At 34.7% G+C, this 16854-nt stretch overlaps 1 protein-coding gene across 1 annotated transcript in view; it reads right to left on the reverse strand.

Moving 5' to 3' along the window:
• Positions 1-16854, reverse strand: part of lbr (lamin B receptor) — an 85389-nt gene that overhangs the window by 12238 nt on the left and 56297 nt on the right. Inside the window, exons 7-11 of the mRNA XM_028796755.2 lie at positions 14261-14457; positions 8357-8411; positions 7606-7800; positions 6540-6643; positions 5209-5334 (exon numbers count right to left, since the gene is read on the reverse strand). Coding sequence (XP_028652588.1) covers positions 5209-5334; positions 6540-6643; positions 7606-7800; positions 8357-8411; positions 14261-14457 — 677 coding nt within the window. The remainder of the gene's footprint in view (positions 1-5208; positions 5335-6539; positions 6644-7605; positions 7801-8356; positions 8412-14260; positions 14458-16854) is intronic.

Genomic DNA, 16854 nt, shown 5'->3' on the forward strand with positions numbered 1-16854 from the left:
AATAACATTTCCAGAATGAGGTTTTATTTTTTGGTTCTTAAAGCATATGGGAAAAGCTTCTTACCATGGCATGATATGTTAATAAAAACTGTGAAAAACTTCCCTGGGATGATGAATGAAATGGCATTAGTTTTTAAATCACAAAACTATGGAAGTTTCCCAAGGGGATCTGTTTGGAGATCTGAACATTTAATACAAATATGCATGCACTGTCTGTTTGGAGTTTGGAAGAAAGCAATGACAAATAAAGCACACTTACAATCTGTAATAGTATTATTTGTAATACAAATTAGAATATTTAAAAATAATTCTTCTGTGTAATAAACATGTAAAGTTAGATTTCAATTTTGTTACAGAAACATTTTAACAGCACAAACACTCAAGTAGAATTATCTTCTAAAGCCACTTTAATAAAGGATTCCTTCAAATAATGTAATACATGTACAAGAGGTTAGACTATTTAACAAAAAATGCAGTTGGACTTTTATCAATAAATGCAACATTTCTTATATATTCAAGATTTTGTGTTATACATACTTATTTTTATAATGAGTGTTTTTAGGAATAGTTAAATATTTTACAAGTGTTTATAATTTTTGTATCCTAAAAGCTATAAATTATTTACCTAGTCAGAGGGAATGCCAGACTTGATGATTACTGTTGTCTATTTCATTGCTTGAGGATGTTAGATTACATGACTAGTAATCACGGGGGATGGCAAACTAACTACAGAACTTCATTACCACTTTCGAGTACAGGTTCACATTTCCAAAGTATCTTGAACATCGTTTTCTGACTGCCAATAATGTGCTACCTGAACATAGCAGTGCTGTCTGAGTTAAGATGGAATCAGGTGGTCTCTCTTTTTTCTTCCTCATTGTGTTATGATACATAAAATACAAGACATCAGACAGACCAGCCTCCCTTTATTTCAAGAACAAGTACATCACATCCCCATGTATTGCTTTTCCAAGTGAGCACTCACTAGTTGACAGCTCTCACACACGGAGCCTGTGCTTACAACTTAAAACAAAATTAAACCAGTTTGAAGTTGTCAATGTGAACTTCTGACCTATCCTATGTCTCTGTGGATGTCAAACTACATGAGTGGTAGTTACAGGATGTGCCAAAACTGCACTTTGACTTCTTAAGATTAGGGCCTGACCAAAATAGATTTTTTAGACCAATAATGATATTGGCAGTAAAGATGACAGATTACCAATATATACTACAATATTTTGGTGTGTTTAGTCATTTGTTTTCTCCTTGAAAAAACTATGAATAAAAGCAAAAAGATGAAGTGTATGATATTTTCAAATATTCTAAGAGGATGTTTTAATTAAACATTTAAACCGGTTAAATGACAGTTATTTTTACTTTCTTTTTAAATAATCCCACATAACAGAGAAGTCTGACGTTTGTCACTCTCTCAATCGTAAAGTGGTATGCAAAAGTTTGGGCACGCTGGCTTAAATTGTCTGTTACTGTGAATTGCTAGTTAAGTGAGCAAAAGTTGAAAAACAAAATCACCAAAAGGCATAAAGTTAAACATTTCTTTTCAGCATTTTATGCAAGATTGGTGTATTGCAAAAGTTTGGGCACCAAAGATATTTGAGGACTCAAAGAACCTTTACCAAGGGTTACAGACCTTAGTTAGAGCTAGGACCTGTTCACAGTTATCTTTAGGGAACCCCAGGTGATGCATATTGCAAAGCTGTACAAATTCTCTGACTCTTCCAGCCTTTTCCCAACAATCAGCAGCCTTGGGCTCCTCTAAGCAGCTGCCTATCATTCCGAAAACTAAAAAAATTGATGCTCACAAAGCAGGAGAAGTCAACACGAAGATAGAAAACGTTCTGAAAGAACTGTTTGTTGGATTGCTAGATAGGCAAATAAAATCCAATGCTTGACTGCAAAAAGACTTTCAGGAAGATTTAGCAGACTCTGGAGTGGTGGTGCACGCTTCTTCTGTGCAGCGACACCTGGTCAAATATCACTTCCATGGTAGAGTCAACAGAAGAAAACCTTTCTTGTGTCCTATCCACAAAATTTTGTGTCTGAAGTTTGCAAATGAAGATCTAAACAAGCCAGATGCATTTTGGAAACCAGTCCTAAGGACTGACGTAGTCACAAATACAACTTTTTGGCCACAATGTGTGAGGTATATTTGGAGAAAAAAATGGTACCAAATGAACACCTCTCCAACTAATAAGCATGGTGGTGGATTGATGATGCTTTGGGCTTGTGTTACAGCCAGTGGCACAGGGAACATGTCATTGGAAGACGGAAGAATGGATTCAAATAAATACCAGCAAATTCTGGAAGCAAACATCACATCATCCATAAAAAAGTTGTAGTTAAAATAATGATCTGAAACACACCTCAAAATCTAAAATGGAATACATCAAGACATAAGCGGACTCTTCTGCCATGGCCTCACAGTCACCCGACCTAAAATCTGGGGATAGATCTCAACAGAGCAGTGTATGCAAGATGACCCAAGAATCTTGCACCAATCTTTTGCAAGAAATGGGCGTGAACACCCAAAATAAGAACTGAAAGACTCTTAAGTAAGTGCTTTTTTTGCCAGCTAAGTGTGATTTTAAACAAATGAATGATTTAGTGTACATGTACAGTATATATCCTGAGATGCATGCATTAATTAATGTAATTGAAATGCATTATATGCTTATAATTTATACTGTTTAATATAGATAATTATTGTTAAACAACCAGTAGTGTGCTTGCTAAAGACTTACACAGATTTATTTATTGTTGGCATTATTTCAGCTTATAAAACCTTATACTGCACAATTACTGAAAAAGTAACAGTTTATTAGACCTGACAGTCTACTAGAATGCTTAAATTTGCATATCTCCCCGACTCCCACCAACTAACATTAGACCAACATTAAAATCTCACATTGACAGATACTGAAGACAAATGCAAAAGACCAGAGATGAAAATAAGTTAAGATAGTTGGCTTGAAAACAAATTGAGGGACCATTGTGAAAAAGTGGCATTTGCATTTACTTTAATAACATAAGGACACCAATAGTAAGTTATAATACTGGAAAATTGTATTGACATGTAAAAATAAACTTGCCCTAAATGAAAAGCTATCACAGCTTTTCTCACAGGGCTAGTAAAATTCAACTTAATACACTAACGATATGACAAAAACACCCAAAAACTACAAACATATTTTTCATCATGCCTCTGAGTAAACGTAAACACATCTGATTTGTAAGGATGTGTAAATATGAAGATCTCTTTTCCGCATACAATGCAATGACTGTTCATTTGACGAGTCCAAATAAATTCACAGTCAACACTGCACTTGGGCTAAGCTTATTTGCATGAAAAATGTAATTTGCTCCAGAGCCAGAGTAATAAGTGGCACTTCTTACAAGAGTAAAGGATTTCAGATACATTTTAGAAGAAAGAATTGCTAGTTTGAAAACAGGCCATTGAAAAAACATGCCAAAAATAGCAGTCTGGGCTGCATTTTGACAATAAATTATCAAGCAATTGCTGCAATTTATGGAGTAAAGTCTCAGAAAGTCAAACCTCTGCTTTTATGAAAGCTGACAGACAGGGAATTTCAAAAATCATACTGAACAACAACCTCCACCTCACTTTGATGAGAAAACAGACACTGGAACAGTAGTTACACTGTGAAGTTTGCAGATAAGTAAGTGCTCTATCAAGCACTTCCTGCTACATGCAGAGATACATGTATAACTATTTGAATGTAAACACTTTCCCTTTTTTTTTAATTTTATTTTACTTTACTGGATAAGTGCCGGACTTTTGAAACAAAGACAATGTTGGTAAAAGAGTGACAACCTTGTGGACACATAGAGAAACCTATGCAATGGTCACTATGGCATGGGTAAAGACAATGTGGAAATATAGAAAAACATGGAATATAGTACTTTACAGGAAAATTCTGAACCACAAGTACAACAGCAAATAAATGAAAGACTATGAATTGTCTGTAAAATTTTGCCTTATTGTTAAAAACTTTAGTATTCCAAGGCATTTTAAGTTGTTAATCCTCAATTATAGGGAGTGGCTTCTCATATTGAGATCTTTTTTAAACTAGAAAAATAATGTCAAACTTGAGTTTCAACATCATAACTGTGCTGACTGACAATGCATATGTAGAGACTAAACATCAGCCTAAAAACTGGTGCCTGATATTATTGATCAAACCCCAATTAAGATTATGTAAATGAAGTCTGTTACTAAGAAGGGAGGGACCACTGGAAAATTTGTGTAGTGTGACAGGGCCTTAATCCACAGAGAGCCATAGCCAGTAAGTACAGTATAAAATGACCAAGTTTTCTTAAGATGGCTTAATGTAGCACTGGGTGTCAAAAAAGGTCTCTTTATATTAGATTCACACTTACACAGCACCTTACAAACTAATCAGACATGACAAAAAAAAATATTTCTGAGTTATAAATATATGCGATATATTATGGAAAACTTGCTTGATTAAACTGAACAGTTCAAATGAGATGTGTTACTGTTTACTAGAAAAACTAAAGATAGAAACTAAAATATGCTGACTACAAACTTCTAAAACTCTAAAAATGCACTGGTGAAACTCTTTAGCTGGTTTTGCAGTCACAGATATTTTAAACACTTTGTAGGTTGTGCTTCAACTTACATCAAGTAGTAACCAAAAATACTTTCATTTGATGTATGTTATAATTGTTATGTTGTTTCAAAAGTTCCATCACTTATACAAGTATTTTTTTTTTTAAATTCACTAATTGACCACTGAGTTCCATAGAGACAGGTATTATTTTGACATTTTTACAACTATTGCTGTTACATAGAGGGATTCCTGCATTCATTTTGACTTACATCATAAAAAGACAGGCATACCACTGAAATTAAGACACTTTTTTTAATATTAGTTTACTTCTGTTTATGAATGAAATATTAGGAGCAGGTTATTAAAGAATTTTTTTTGCAACATAAAATAAAATTCATATTCATTCAAGGGTCTAAATAATTCTGCAATGAAATAACTTGAAAAATAATATTAGGGACTTGCTTTACAGCAACAAAATGCTTCCTAAAATGTTAAGCAAATTAAGATCTTGAAATTTAATTCTAGCACACAATAAATTAAGTCCTGGAAGTATACTGAAAACTAATTTCAAATGGTGAACTCATTAACAGTTATTTACCTCATTCCAAAGAGCATCCAACACATAAATGAGCTGAAAAGCATTAACTAGTATCATTGCCAATGAAGGATATTCGATATTTTGTTCTTTCATTTCTGCCAAAGCCATTGAAAAATTAATAAGAACCTAAAAGAAATTTCAAAAAGGTTAATCAAAGTCAAAGATTACCTTAGAAATTATTAAAAAAGAAAAAAAAAAAACCAATAAATATTGCTTAAATATTTAAATACAGTGGATACAGTGAATAAGTAATACAGTGGAACCTCGGTTTGCGAGTAACTTGGGTTTACGAGTGTTTTGTAAGACGAGCTAAAATTTTCAATAAATTTTGACTTGATAAATGAGCGAGGTCTTGCAATACGAGTAGTATGTATACGCTTTGTCTGCTGAGCGTCATGTGATCACAACTGAGCTGATGGATCCTCTCTCTCTCTCTGCGGGATTGTGGGCAATCGTCTCCTATTCTCAGTCTGAGTCGGCGTGCCTCACTCATATAGTCAACATCCGTACAAGAGTATACTTTTTACTACAGCATTGTGCGTGTGTGTGTGCTGTGACGTGCGAGTCCCCGTCTTGCACCCCAAAACACAAAGCTGAGTCTCAGTACTTTAGCAACACCAGCTTTATTTAGCTTGAAACAGCGCGGTTATTTATTGTAGCGGGATCTGCCACTCTCCTATAAACAGACACAGCAGTCAGGCAGGGTTGTGGCCAAGTAATATTGTGCCCTGTGCATTTATAATGTTCCTTGTATCACCCATCGACGGGAGGCGCTTATAGCATGTTCGCTATCTTTTTGGATTTGCTTTTGTGCCCTGTGCATTTATAATGTTCCTTGTATCACCCATCGACGGGAGGCGCTTATAGCATGTTCGCGATCTTTTCGGATTTGCTTTTTCGGTGAACTGCTACAGCTCTGGGAGACTGTGATTGCTTTGGGACGCTCTTCCGCGTGTCGTCCCATTGAGTGGAATCCCACAAGAGTTTAGAAACTCACTCACACCAGCCATGGTTCTTTTCAAAGGTAAAGTGCAGGTTAATGTGTTTTATGTATTTTTACTTTATATTTTGTATTAATCATTTTTATATGAATAGTTTTGGGTTGTGGAACGAATAATCTGAGTTTCCATTATTTCTTATGGGGAAATTAACTTTGATATACGAGTGATTTGGACTGCGAGCACGTTTCCGGAACGAAATATGCTCACAAACCGAGGTTCCACTGTATATCACTTCTACATCTATACCATAATCCACAATGACAAAATTGTTTCTGGACAAGTCACTTTTCAGAAAACAGTGTATGTGCATTAGAGGGAAGAAGCACTTACCCATCCAATTAATCCTGGGCGTAGTTCACAGAAGTATTTAAGATCCAAGGATTTTACACGAGGGTTCAATTCATGGCCAATAAAAAAGTCATAGAACAAATTACCTATGAATGTAAAGTTAAAAGAAAAAAGAAAAAGTACACATCACTGAGCAAAAATAATCTAGGAAAAAAAAAGTAAAACGATCAAAATGTTAATTGATATGTGCAGTTATTATTAAAATAATATGAATATTGCACATCATGTTTCCAAGTCATCTTGCATATTATATAAATACCAACAACAGTTGTTTTTCCAAATACATTTAACAATGGAAGATCTATTTTATTATTATATTAAAGATTCCAGATAGCTTGATGACACCTATTCTAAAACTGTCAAATTAACCAAAAATTAAGATTTGAATATTCAGATTAAAACATATATTCCAAAATATTTTAAATATTCTTGATGTACATGTTTGTAGTGTTTGTAGCATTTTCTTACGTTATTAATAATTTTACTTTTTCGCACACAACGCATCTGGCTTGTGGACAACTGCTTAATAAAAGACAAAGGCAGAAACTACAGCATTTAAATAAATGTGATACTTGAAAACAAAGCCCTACACAGAAACATGATTCTCTGCACATAATCAAAGAGAAAAGAGAATTGGGCACAAATCCCAATGTATCTGTAACGCACACAAGAAACCTAGACAAAATTGTTAAGACATTGCTCAAAAACATTAAATGATATTTTACTTTCTAGCAGTCTTTAAATAAACATAATAAAGAAATTACAAAGTATAACCTAATGGATAATAATTTGCAGCACAGAAAACCAGCTCAGTGCTGCGGGCAGTCAAGGAATGACACGAGGAACCGAACTCAACTAATTATTAAATCTGGTTAAAATTGTATCCTGTTTATTAATAACCAACTAAATAAAACGTAATATATGTAAGTACTATACACATATATGCTCTAACATCTATTAACTGTATCAACCTCTCTAGTAAAGATGAAGTAAAAAGTAAAAAAAAAAACAAAAAAACAAAACAAAACAAAAAAAAACCTGTACATACCAGAATTTCCATTTGGGGCCAATTCATCTTTAGAGGCCCAGCGTGATCGTATGTAGAGATAAAGACTGAGCAACACAGAAAAAATGAATGCAGATGAAGCAAACTGGAGAAAATGATCATGTACGTAAGTAAAATCAATTCCATAGAAGACGGCTGCTCCCACCATTACTGCACACACCAATATTGCATAAAATCCTGGAAAATAATAATATATTATTTCTTGTTTAATGTTGTTATTAAGACATGCTATCTGGTGAAAAGTATGTATATAAAAACACCAAAAATATGTTTATATTTCTACACTCTCTATATTAAAATCAGTGACAACCAAATAATTCTCCTGATATATATTTCTGAATCTGAAATATACCAGAAATACTGTAAATATATGGATTTCAGATTTAACAAAAGGAACATTTGCTAGAATGTCTTTACCTTTTTGTATTTAACTGGACAGTATTAATTGTGGTTGGCACAAAAAAAACCCAAAGTTTTTAGAGAGCTTGGAATTCAGGTATGATTTCTAGATCTGTAACATAAGAAGTGGGATGCTGCAAGTGTTTTATTTTAAAACTTACTGCATTATCTGTCCTTACTTTTCAATTCAGAACTGTCAAAACTGAGAGGAATCAAACGGATGTACATTATTAAAGCTAAAGATCAAAAAAACCTTGACTTTAACAAATGAACTATTTCTATAAAAAAAAAAAAAAAAAATCAGCAATAAAAAAACAAAACCACAATTTCATACCATTAGTTCTGTATTTCAATTTTTTTCCACTTTCAAGGGGCAACCCATCAACAACCTTAAACATAAAACAAAAAACATTCAGAAAACTCACATTATGTTTTAGGTAGATAGCTATATTTTATAAAAAGAAATTATAAATTCTAACTACTGAATTTTGAAACATTTTACATACATATAAACTAGTATCCATTTGAAAAAAATACACCAAATATTTAAGTATTAAAACTTTCAAAAATTGACTTTTGCAGGCTGGTTGAATAGAGAAGAGAGAGGGTAATGTGCCTTTGACTACATAAGCTAACTAAAAATATTATTTGCTTCATTACTTTAAGGTTTCTGAGATCTTTAACACTATGTGAAATTACTTTATTTTTAAACAAATGTCTAATTATTATGTTGGAGCTGAAGTATCTACATCTTAGTAAAAGGACAGCATCATATAATTGTCAGCTTTTAGTAATACAAGACAATCTTATTTTACTCTGAAATTTATATGAATCAAAGCAAGTTATTTAGTTGTGAGCAATATACCCTAGAAATTAATTTGTAATATTTAGTCACTACAAAGCAACATCCATTGTTGAAAAAAGAATCTTTGCAAGGACTACCAGTCTTTGACATTTCCAAACAAAGAGATAAATACTGGCTGTTTTGTGGTGTAAAAATGTCCACAAAAGGCAAATTAATCTGAGATTTTTTTTTATATTGGTGGACAACACTGGAGATTACAAAATGATTAGCCTTGAGTTACAGGTATACCCCATGACATCCACAGAGCAAATGAGAATATCTATACATGGGATCACTACTCTTGGGCTGTTCCACTGAAAGGGCTGCACAAATCAGACAGAGCAATAGAGGCTGGTGACCGCAGTTTCAAAACGTTAGCAGGGGTTAGAAGCTGGCTACTTCATCTTTATGTCTGAAAGAGCCACAGAATTCTAACAGAATTAGCACAGCTTACACTTTAACAAAAATAAGACACTCCAAAAACAGCAGATCGCTACCTTTGAAAGAGCTAAACATATAATGAATCATTCAAACAAGCACAATGGGGGCAGGTGATATTGATAATAAAAGGCAGGTTTCAGTGAGGAAATATTTCAACTTTAATTTATTCATTACTAATGTGCATTTGCAAGGAAACCAGGCAATAAATACTAGAAGTCAAAAGAAGAAAACATAGAACCTGAACGATTAAATTCAGTGTCTGAAATATCAGTTTGACTCAGTATAACTAGGACATAGATGCCTGTGTAAGGAGTTCATTATTTTTAAATCAGCCAAAGGCATTCCTCAAAAAAAATAAATAAAAAAAAGATTAAGTGACACAATTTTATTCAAAAATACACACACAAAATATTTTTTTCCCTGTACTAAAATTGTTGGTCAATTGTGACTAAAAATAAGATTGAATTATTTATTTTACGGGCGCCCCACAATTAAAATGCACAGGCTCATTAAAGTGAAATTTCAAACCCACTTAACTATGGAAAGAAAATGACACATCTTATAAAACTTGAATAAAGTTTTTGTTTTTTTACTTTTTAGTGCATTTTTGAGTAAAATCATGTCACTTTTATTTTTTAGCCATCCTAATGCCACACAGGCCTCATCGCATTACAAAAACCTCGACTTAAGTTGGAAGGTGATTTGACAGAAATTACATTTGCGACTGAGTAGAACTGAACTTACGATCTTAAAGTGAAATGTGACATTCATCCATGTTCATTTGTCATTTCAGAAAATCCTAACCATGGTAAAACCTTACACGTGCGAAGTACTGAAAATGTGCATCTGTGTAGTGGAGAATCAAACCTTCAGTCTTTCTTAGAAAAGCCCAAGACCAACACTTTATTCACTGAGCCAATATCACCAAATCACTCAAAAAAGAGTATTTCACCAAATTTGTACAACCCCAATTCCAATGAAGTTGGGACGTTGTGTAAAACGTAAATAAAAACAGAATACAATGATTTGCAAATCCTTTTCAACCTATATTCAATTGAATACACTACAAAGACAAGATATCGAATGTTCAAACTGATAAACTTTATTGTTGTTTTGCAAATCTTCACTCATTTTGAATTTCTATTTACTTGTTACACAACATCCCAACTTCATTGGAATTGGGGTTGTATATAAATGATGAAAAATTGGTAAAATTAAAAAAAAAAAAAAGTAGGTATTGGTTTCAAGCCTTTCAACCATTTGATTAAATATCTCCATATATATCTATATATATCTCTCTCTCTATATATATATATAGGGCACCGTGGCGGATGTTAGCAGATTGCTGGCCAACCACAAAGCGTTACCTGGTAGGTAACCACCCACACTATCAGATTGTGACACAGACTTCGAATGCCGTGAATGTAATTACCCCGATCTACATGCTGTCAAATAAACGAACCACACGCCGTGGCGCAACGTTAGGGGCATCGCCTCTGACGCTGACGTCCGATTCCCGAGAGGGAGTGCAGTGGAGTGTGTACACCTGATGAGCCCAGAATGAGGGCGAAACACGTGTCGTGTACTCTTTGCATTTATTTGACAGTAAACTATTTCAACCATTCTATGATCTGCTCTTCACAAACTGAGGGCACCGTGACGGATGTTAGCAGATTGCTGGCCAACCACAAAGCGTTACCTGGTAGGTAACCACCCACACTATCAGATTGTGACACAGACTTCGAATGCCGTGAATAATATATATATATATATATATATATATATATATATATATATATGTTGAAATGAGGGCACCGTGGCAGATGTTAGCTGACTTGCTGACCAACCACAAGCGTTACCTGGTAGGTAACCACCCATACAATCAGATTGTGACACAGACTATGAATGCAATGAATGTAATTACCCCGATCTACATGCTGTCAAACGAATGAACCACACGCCGTGGCGCAACGTTAGAGGCTTCACCTCTGGCGCCGACGTCTGAGGTTCAATTCCCTGAGAGGGGGGTGCAGTGAGTGTGTACGCCTGATGAGCCCAGAATTAGGGCTAAACACGTGTCGCGCACTCTTTGCATTATCTGACAGTAAACTATTTCAACCATATATATATATATATATAGTAATCCCTCCTCCATCGCGGGGGTTGCGTTCCAGAGCCACCCGCGAAATAAGAAAATCCGCGAAGTAGAAACCATATGTTTATATGGTTATTTTTATATTGTCATGCTTGGGTCACAGATTTGCACAGAAACATAGGAGGTTGTAGAGAGACAGGAACGTTATTCAAACACTGCAAACAAACATTTGTCTCTTTTTCAAAAGTTTAAACTGTGCTCCATGACAAGACAGAGATGACAGTTCAGTCTCACAATTAAAAGAATGCAAACATATCTTCCTCTTCAAAGGAGCAAACAAATCAATAGGGCTGTTTGACTTAAGTATGCGAAGCACCGCGGCACAAAGCTGTTGAAGGCGGCAGCTCACACCCCCTCCGTCAGAAGCAGAGAGAGACAGATAAAAAAAATCAATACGTGCCCTTCGAGCTTTTAAGTATGCGAAGCACCGTGCAGCATGTCCTTTCAGGAAGCAGCTGCACAAAAGATAGCAACGTGAAGATAATCTTTCAGCATTTTTAGACGAGCTTCCGTATCATCTAGGTGTGCGAACAGCCCCCCTGCTCAATCCCCCTACGTCAGGATCAGAGAAAGTCAGCGCAAGAGAGACAGAAAAGTAAGTTGGGTAGCTTCTCAGCCATTTGCCAATAGCGTCCCTTGTATGAAATCAACTGGGCAAACCAACTGAGGAAGCATGTACCAGAAATTAAAAGACCCATTGTCCGCAGAAACCTGCGAAGCAGCGAAAAATCCGCGATATATATTTAAATATGCTTACATATAAAATCCGCGATGGAGTGAAGCCGCGAAAGGCGAAGCGCGATATAGCGAGGGATTACTGTATATATATATATATATATATATATATATATGTGTGTGTGTGTGTGTGTATTAGCCAAATATATAATCTAAGGAAATAAGAAGTTTAAGTTTAATGTAATAAACAAACGTCACCTGAGATCAGCATGCATGCATGCATGCAAAGTTTGAAGGAAATCGGTAAATGTTGAGGCCAAGTCAGACTTAACGAATGCAGTTGTTGAATCCTTTTGCCTTCAGGATTTCAAATTACACAAATAAGAAACAACAAGGGATGACAAATTACACAACTAATTCACTATGTTTTAGCATAGTTTAAAATTCCCAAAGTATGAAAAGCTTGCTGTATTCTCACAGACAAATTTTTTGCCTAACAGTGGTGGTCCATGAATAAATGCTTTCCACATATGATGATCTCAGCCAAAATCTTGTTTTTTTCTTTCTTTTCATTTTTACGTTCTCTCACAGAAAAGGAACAGGAGACATCAGACAGATGAGACTCCTTCTGTTTGCACAGTCAAAAATTGCACTAGCTTTGCTCATTTCTTTCCAGCCACGATTGAGCATGTAGCCAGAACTACAATGAATAATGGGAGCCAGCTCTCACACAGGGATAAGCCTGCTTGCAATGCTTTAGTTGCTCACTGGATTGACCAAGTCAGTAGGCATGTCAAACTACACAATGGATTGTCACAGGAGAGCGTCACATCTGCCACTGCTCTAAGATTATGCAAACAAAATCTATAACGGATGTATGACTTACTGTATATAATGCAGTTGGAAAGGAATATATAATAATTTTAACCTAAAAGAAAAAAGTACTCACGAGGAATGGTTGTGAAGTAGCTTTGGACATGGCAACAATTCTTTAATGTGGCTCTAAAACAAGCCTGCCAGACCCCTCTTTACTGTCACTTCTCCTCATGTTTCACTTCTTCTCATATTTCAATATACTTCACATGAGACACAACCACATAATGGTCTCTGTGTTTACATACATTTCTGTACTGGGGATTTGTTGACTGTCAAGAATAAAGTAACTAATTTTAAAACCCACTGTCTGGAATATTGCACTGATTTCATTCTCGACTGAACTGTGCTTAACAAATTATTGTTATGTAATGTCATCTAACAGCTCAATATAAGATTATGGCTGCAGAACATTAAAAGCTATCCTAGCTTTACAGAGAATTTTTGGAAGAAGCAAAACATATCTTTACACAGAGAGAAATATATTCTTATAAAATTTTTAAAGTACAGAATGAACTGTGAAACAACACAAAGTTCTATGCCGAGGCCAAACGGTTGTGGACATTAAGATTTTCAAAAGAATGTATAAGACAACTCATCATTGCTACTCATACCAAAAAATTGCTAATAACCTTTATATCAATATATTTTTTTTGAAAAATGTTCAGTCATACTAGCCTGGGATATAATACATACTGAATAAACATTCAATCAGATGTTAGAAGAATCTTAGCTTAAAACAAAAATATGGCACCCACGGCATCACCTAATTTTAGATGTAGTATAAGCTACTTAATTTTTCTAACTCCTGGAATTAGCATTACTAATTTAGTTACCTTTAAGGAGTTAGTTATTGTTACAGGTACGTAACACAAAACCAGTAATACTGACATAATGCAAGTACTTTTCAAGGGAGCATGTAACCTGTACATTTGATTGACATGGTCCTTTAAAAACCCATAAATTAGCAAAAGGCTACATATAAGGAACATACTGTTGAAACAGTTATTGTTGCAATTTTAGAGGGAGAAGAGGGAAAGAAAACTAGAGTCAGCCCTTAATACAAAAAAAAAAAAAAAAAAAAAAAAAAAATTTTCAACATATAATTGACATAATATTGTTTCTACAATGTCTTTTATATACCTCTTTATTTCTTTCCACTGAATCGTACAAAAAAAAAAAAAAAAAAAAAAAAGATTATGTACCACGTAGCAACTTATATCTTTGACAAGTATATAATAAAAAATTACCTTTCCAACTGGCAAAAGATGGAGAAAAACTTGAAAAAGAAGCCAGAGTCCAACAATTCCAAAAACCTGACTGTCCCATAAAGTACTGAATGCAGGCAAGGAAGGTGGAAAATTATAAATGCTTGGATCCTTTTTTGCACAAGTCACAAGGAGAAGAAACACAATGACTGGCAGGACAAATATCATGATGAATGCTCCTACAAGTAAAGACAAGGCTGTTAACTTTCTGGTTTTGAAAAACTGTTGTATTTACAGATACGATGATCAATCAGGTTTTGGTACCATCCTATTTCATGTTCATCAAGTACAAATCATTGTCTAGTAACAAATTAGGCTGACACGTTTAAAAGTGTAAAGAGAATATAGAGACCTTTTCAAGTGTTCTGCACAAATCCAAAGATTACAATATATGTAACAAAAACCCACAAAAATACGGAGGCTGATTTTAAGTTGTGTATTAGTAATTTAGTAATTATTGTTAGTAGATTATAATATCTGGGTGCAGAAACTGATGCAATGGATATATTTATAATTAATATGGTACCAAATGCTCTCAGATGTACATTAATCAGACTCCAAAACAGTTAAAATTAGTACAGTAAGTTCCCTGCATACAGACTTCCAATGATGAGAACACGCATGTCCAATAAATTAAAAATTATTTAAAGAAGTGAACAATTTTAAATTGTAGTGTAACTTCAAATTTTGCAGCAGCATGAAAGTTGAAAGAAGCATGAAAAAGTGATGGAGGAGATGGAGAAACTTCTCAATTTGTGGATGCAGGATCAGCATCAGCGTTGAATGCTACTCAGATTAATGCCGACTGAAGAGAAGGCTAAAAGCCTTTACAACGAATTGGAAGAAGAAACGTAAAAGTATGTGGTGAAGCAGTGAGTGCAGATATGGTAGATGATGAGAATTTCTTGAAATGATTTGAAAAATTATTGATGAAGGCGAGTTTTTACCAGACCAGATATTTAATGTCGATATGACAAGATTATACTGGGAGAGGATGCCAGACCAAATTTTTTATCAGTGAGGAGGAAGTCAAAGCCAGGCTAAAAAGCAGCAAAAGATAGGCTAACTCTGTTGTTTGATGGCAATGCTTCCAACAATATGAAGCTGAAGTCTCTCTTAGCATATCATTCTGAGAACCCAAGAGCCTTTAAAAGCATAGCCAAGTGCTCTCTTCCTGTTGTGTGGAAGAGTAACCACAGAGCCTGGGTTACAATGGAGATTTTCCAGGACTAGTTTTTCTGCCACTTTATCCTGGTTGTACGGAAATACTGCTTAGAGAAGGACGTCACATTCAACATTCTTTTGCTACTCAACAATGCTCCGGAACATTCTCCATTTGTGGATGACTTTCATGCCAATCTCAAAATAGTATATCAGCCACTGAATACTACGTCGCTCATATAACCTATTGGCCAGGGAGTATATTATTTACATTGTACTTTTCATAACACAGTTAAGGCGACTAACAAATCAGAAATAACCTTGCAACAATTTTGGATGGAGGATAACATGTGATGTTGCTTGGTGTGCTTACGCCGGTCACCATGAATGGGGTTCAGAAGAACCTTTGCCTACAGTGTGTTCATGACTTTCATGGAATTGAGAAGGTGAATGAGGAGTTGAAAGAAGTCTTCAATAACTTAGTGACCCTCAGCAAGATGCTGGAGATGGAGTTGCAAGAAGACGACTTCACTGAACTCCTTGCTGTGCAACACAAGGAGCTTACCAATCAAGACCTGGCACTACATGTTTTTTCCTTAATTATTACTTCTAGCCAATTTACAAAAAAAAGTGCATGTTTTTTTGCGATGTGTGCTAACTCACTAGCTGTAAGCAAGGCTGACTAGAAACATAAAAAAAGAGAACTTAGTTGTTTGTTGTTAAAATACACTCGAAATTAATACAAAAGTACATAAAAATATTAACTTTTAAAAGCTATTTGTACTGCTCCTACAGTACAAATAACATGTCTTCAAGTTGAGTAGATAGAGGTATGTTAGGTCTGCATATGCTGGGTCATTCACTAGTGGTAAGCGAGTCTACTGTACCAAGATCAGCTGATAGAAAACCATGGGAATAAAAAATAACTTTTCAGTTGTTTGTTGTTAAAATACACAAGAAATCTATAACAGAAAATACAAATAACTTTCTTTTAAAAGCACTTTCTTGTGTACTATACAGTATAAACATGTTTGATAGGAGTCGATGAGAGGAAGGTTAGTTCTGCATATGTAGGCTTATCTGATAGTATAAACAGCAATATCAACTAGCGGAAAACAACAGAAACAAAAATGAACTATGTTAATTGTTAAAATACAAAAGAAATCTGTAACAAAACACAAATATTAACCTTTAAAAACATCTTCTTAGGTTCAAATAGTTGTAAAATGTACATGTTTTCTTTAGGAGCCGAGGGTTGCATTGTGTTTACTGGGTGCCTACACTAACTTTGCGGACTTATGAACAAACTGGACTTGTGAATGTGCCCTCGGAACGGAACTCATTTGTATACAGAGGATTTACTCTACTTTGCTTTGTTAATTTTGAATCTGAAATGCACTAATGTAGGATAATTT

Source organism: Erpetoichthys calabaricus, chromosome 3 (genome assembly GCF_900747795.2).
Source record: "Erpetoichthys calabaricus chromosome 3, fErpCal1.3, whole genome shotgun sequence".
Classification (NCBI taxonomy): Eukaryota; Metazoa; Chordata; class Cladistia; order Polypteriformes; family Polypteridae; genus Erpetoichthys; species Erpetoichthys calabaricus.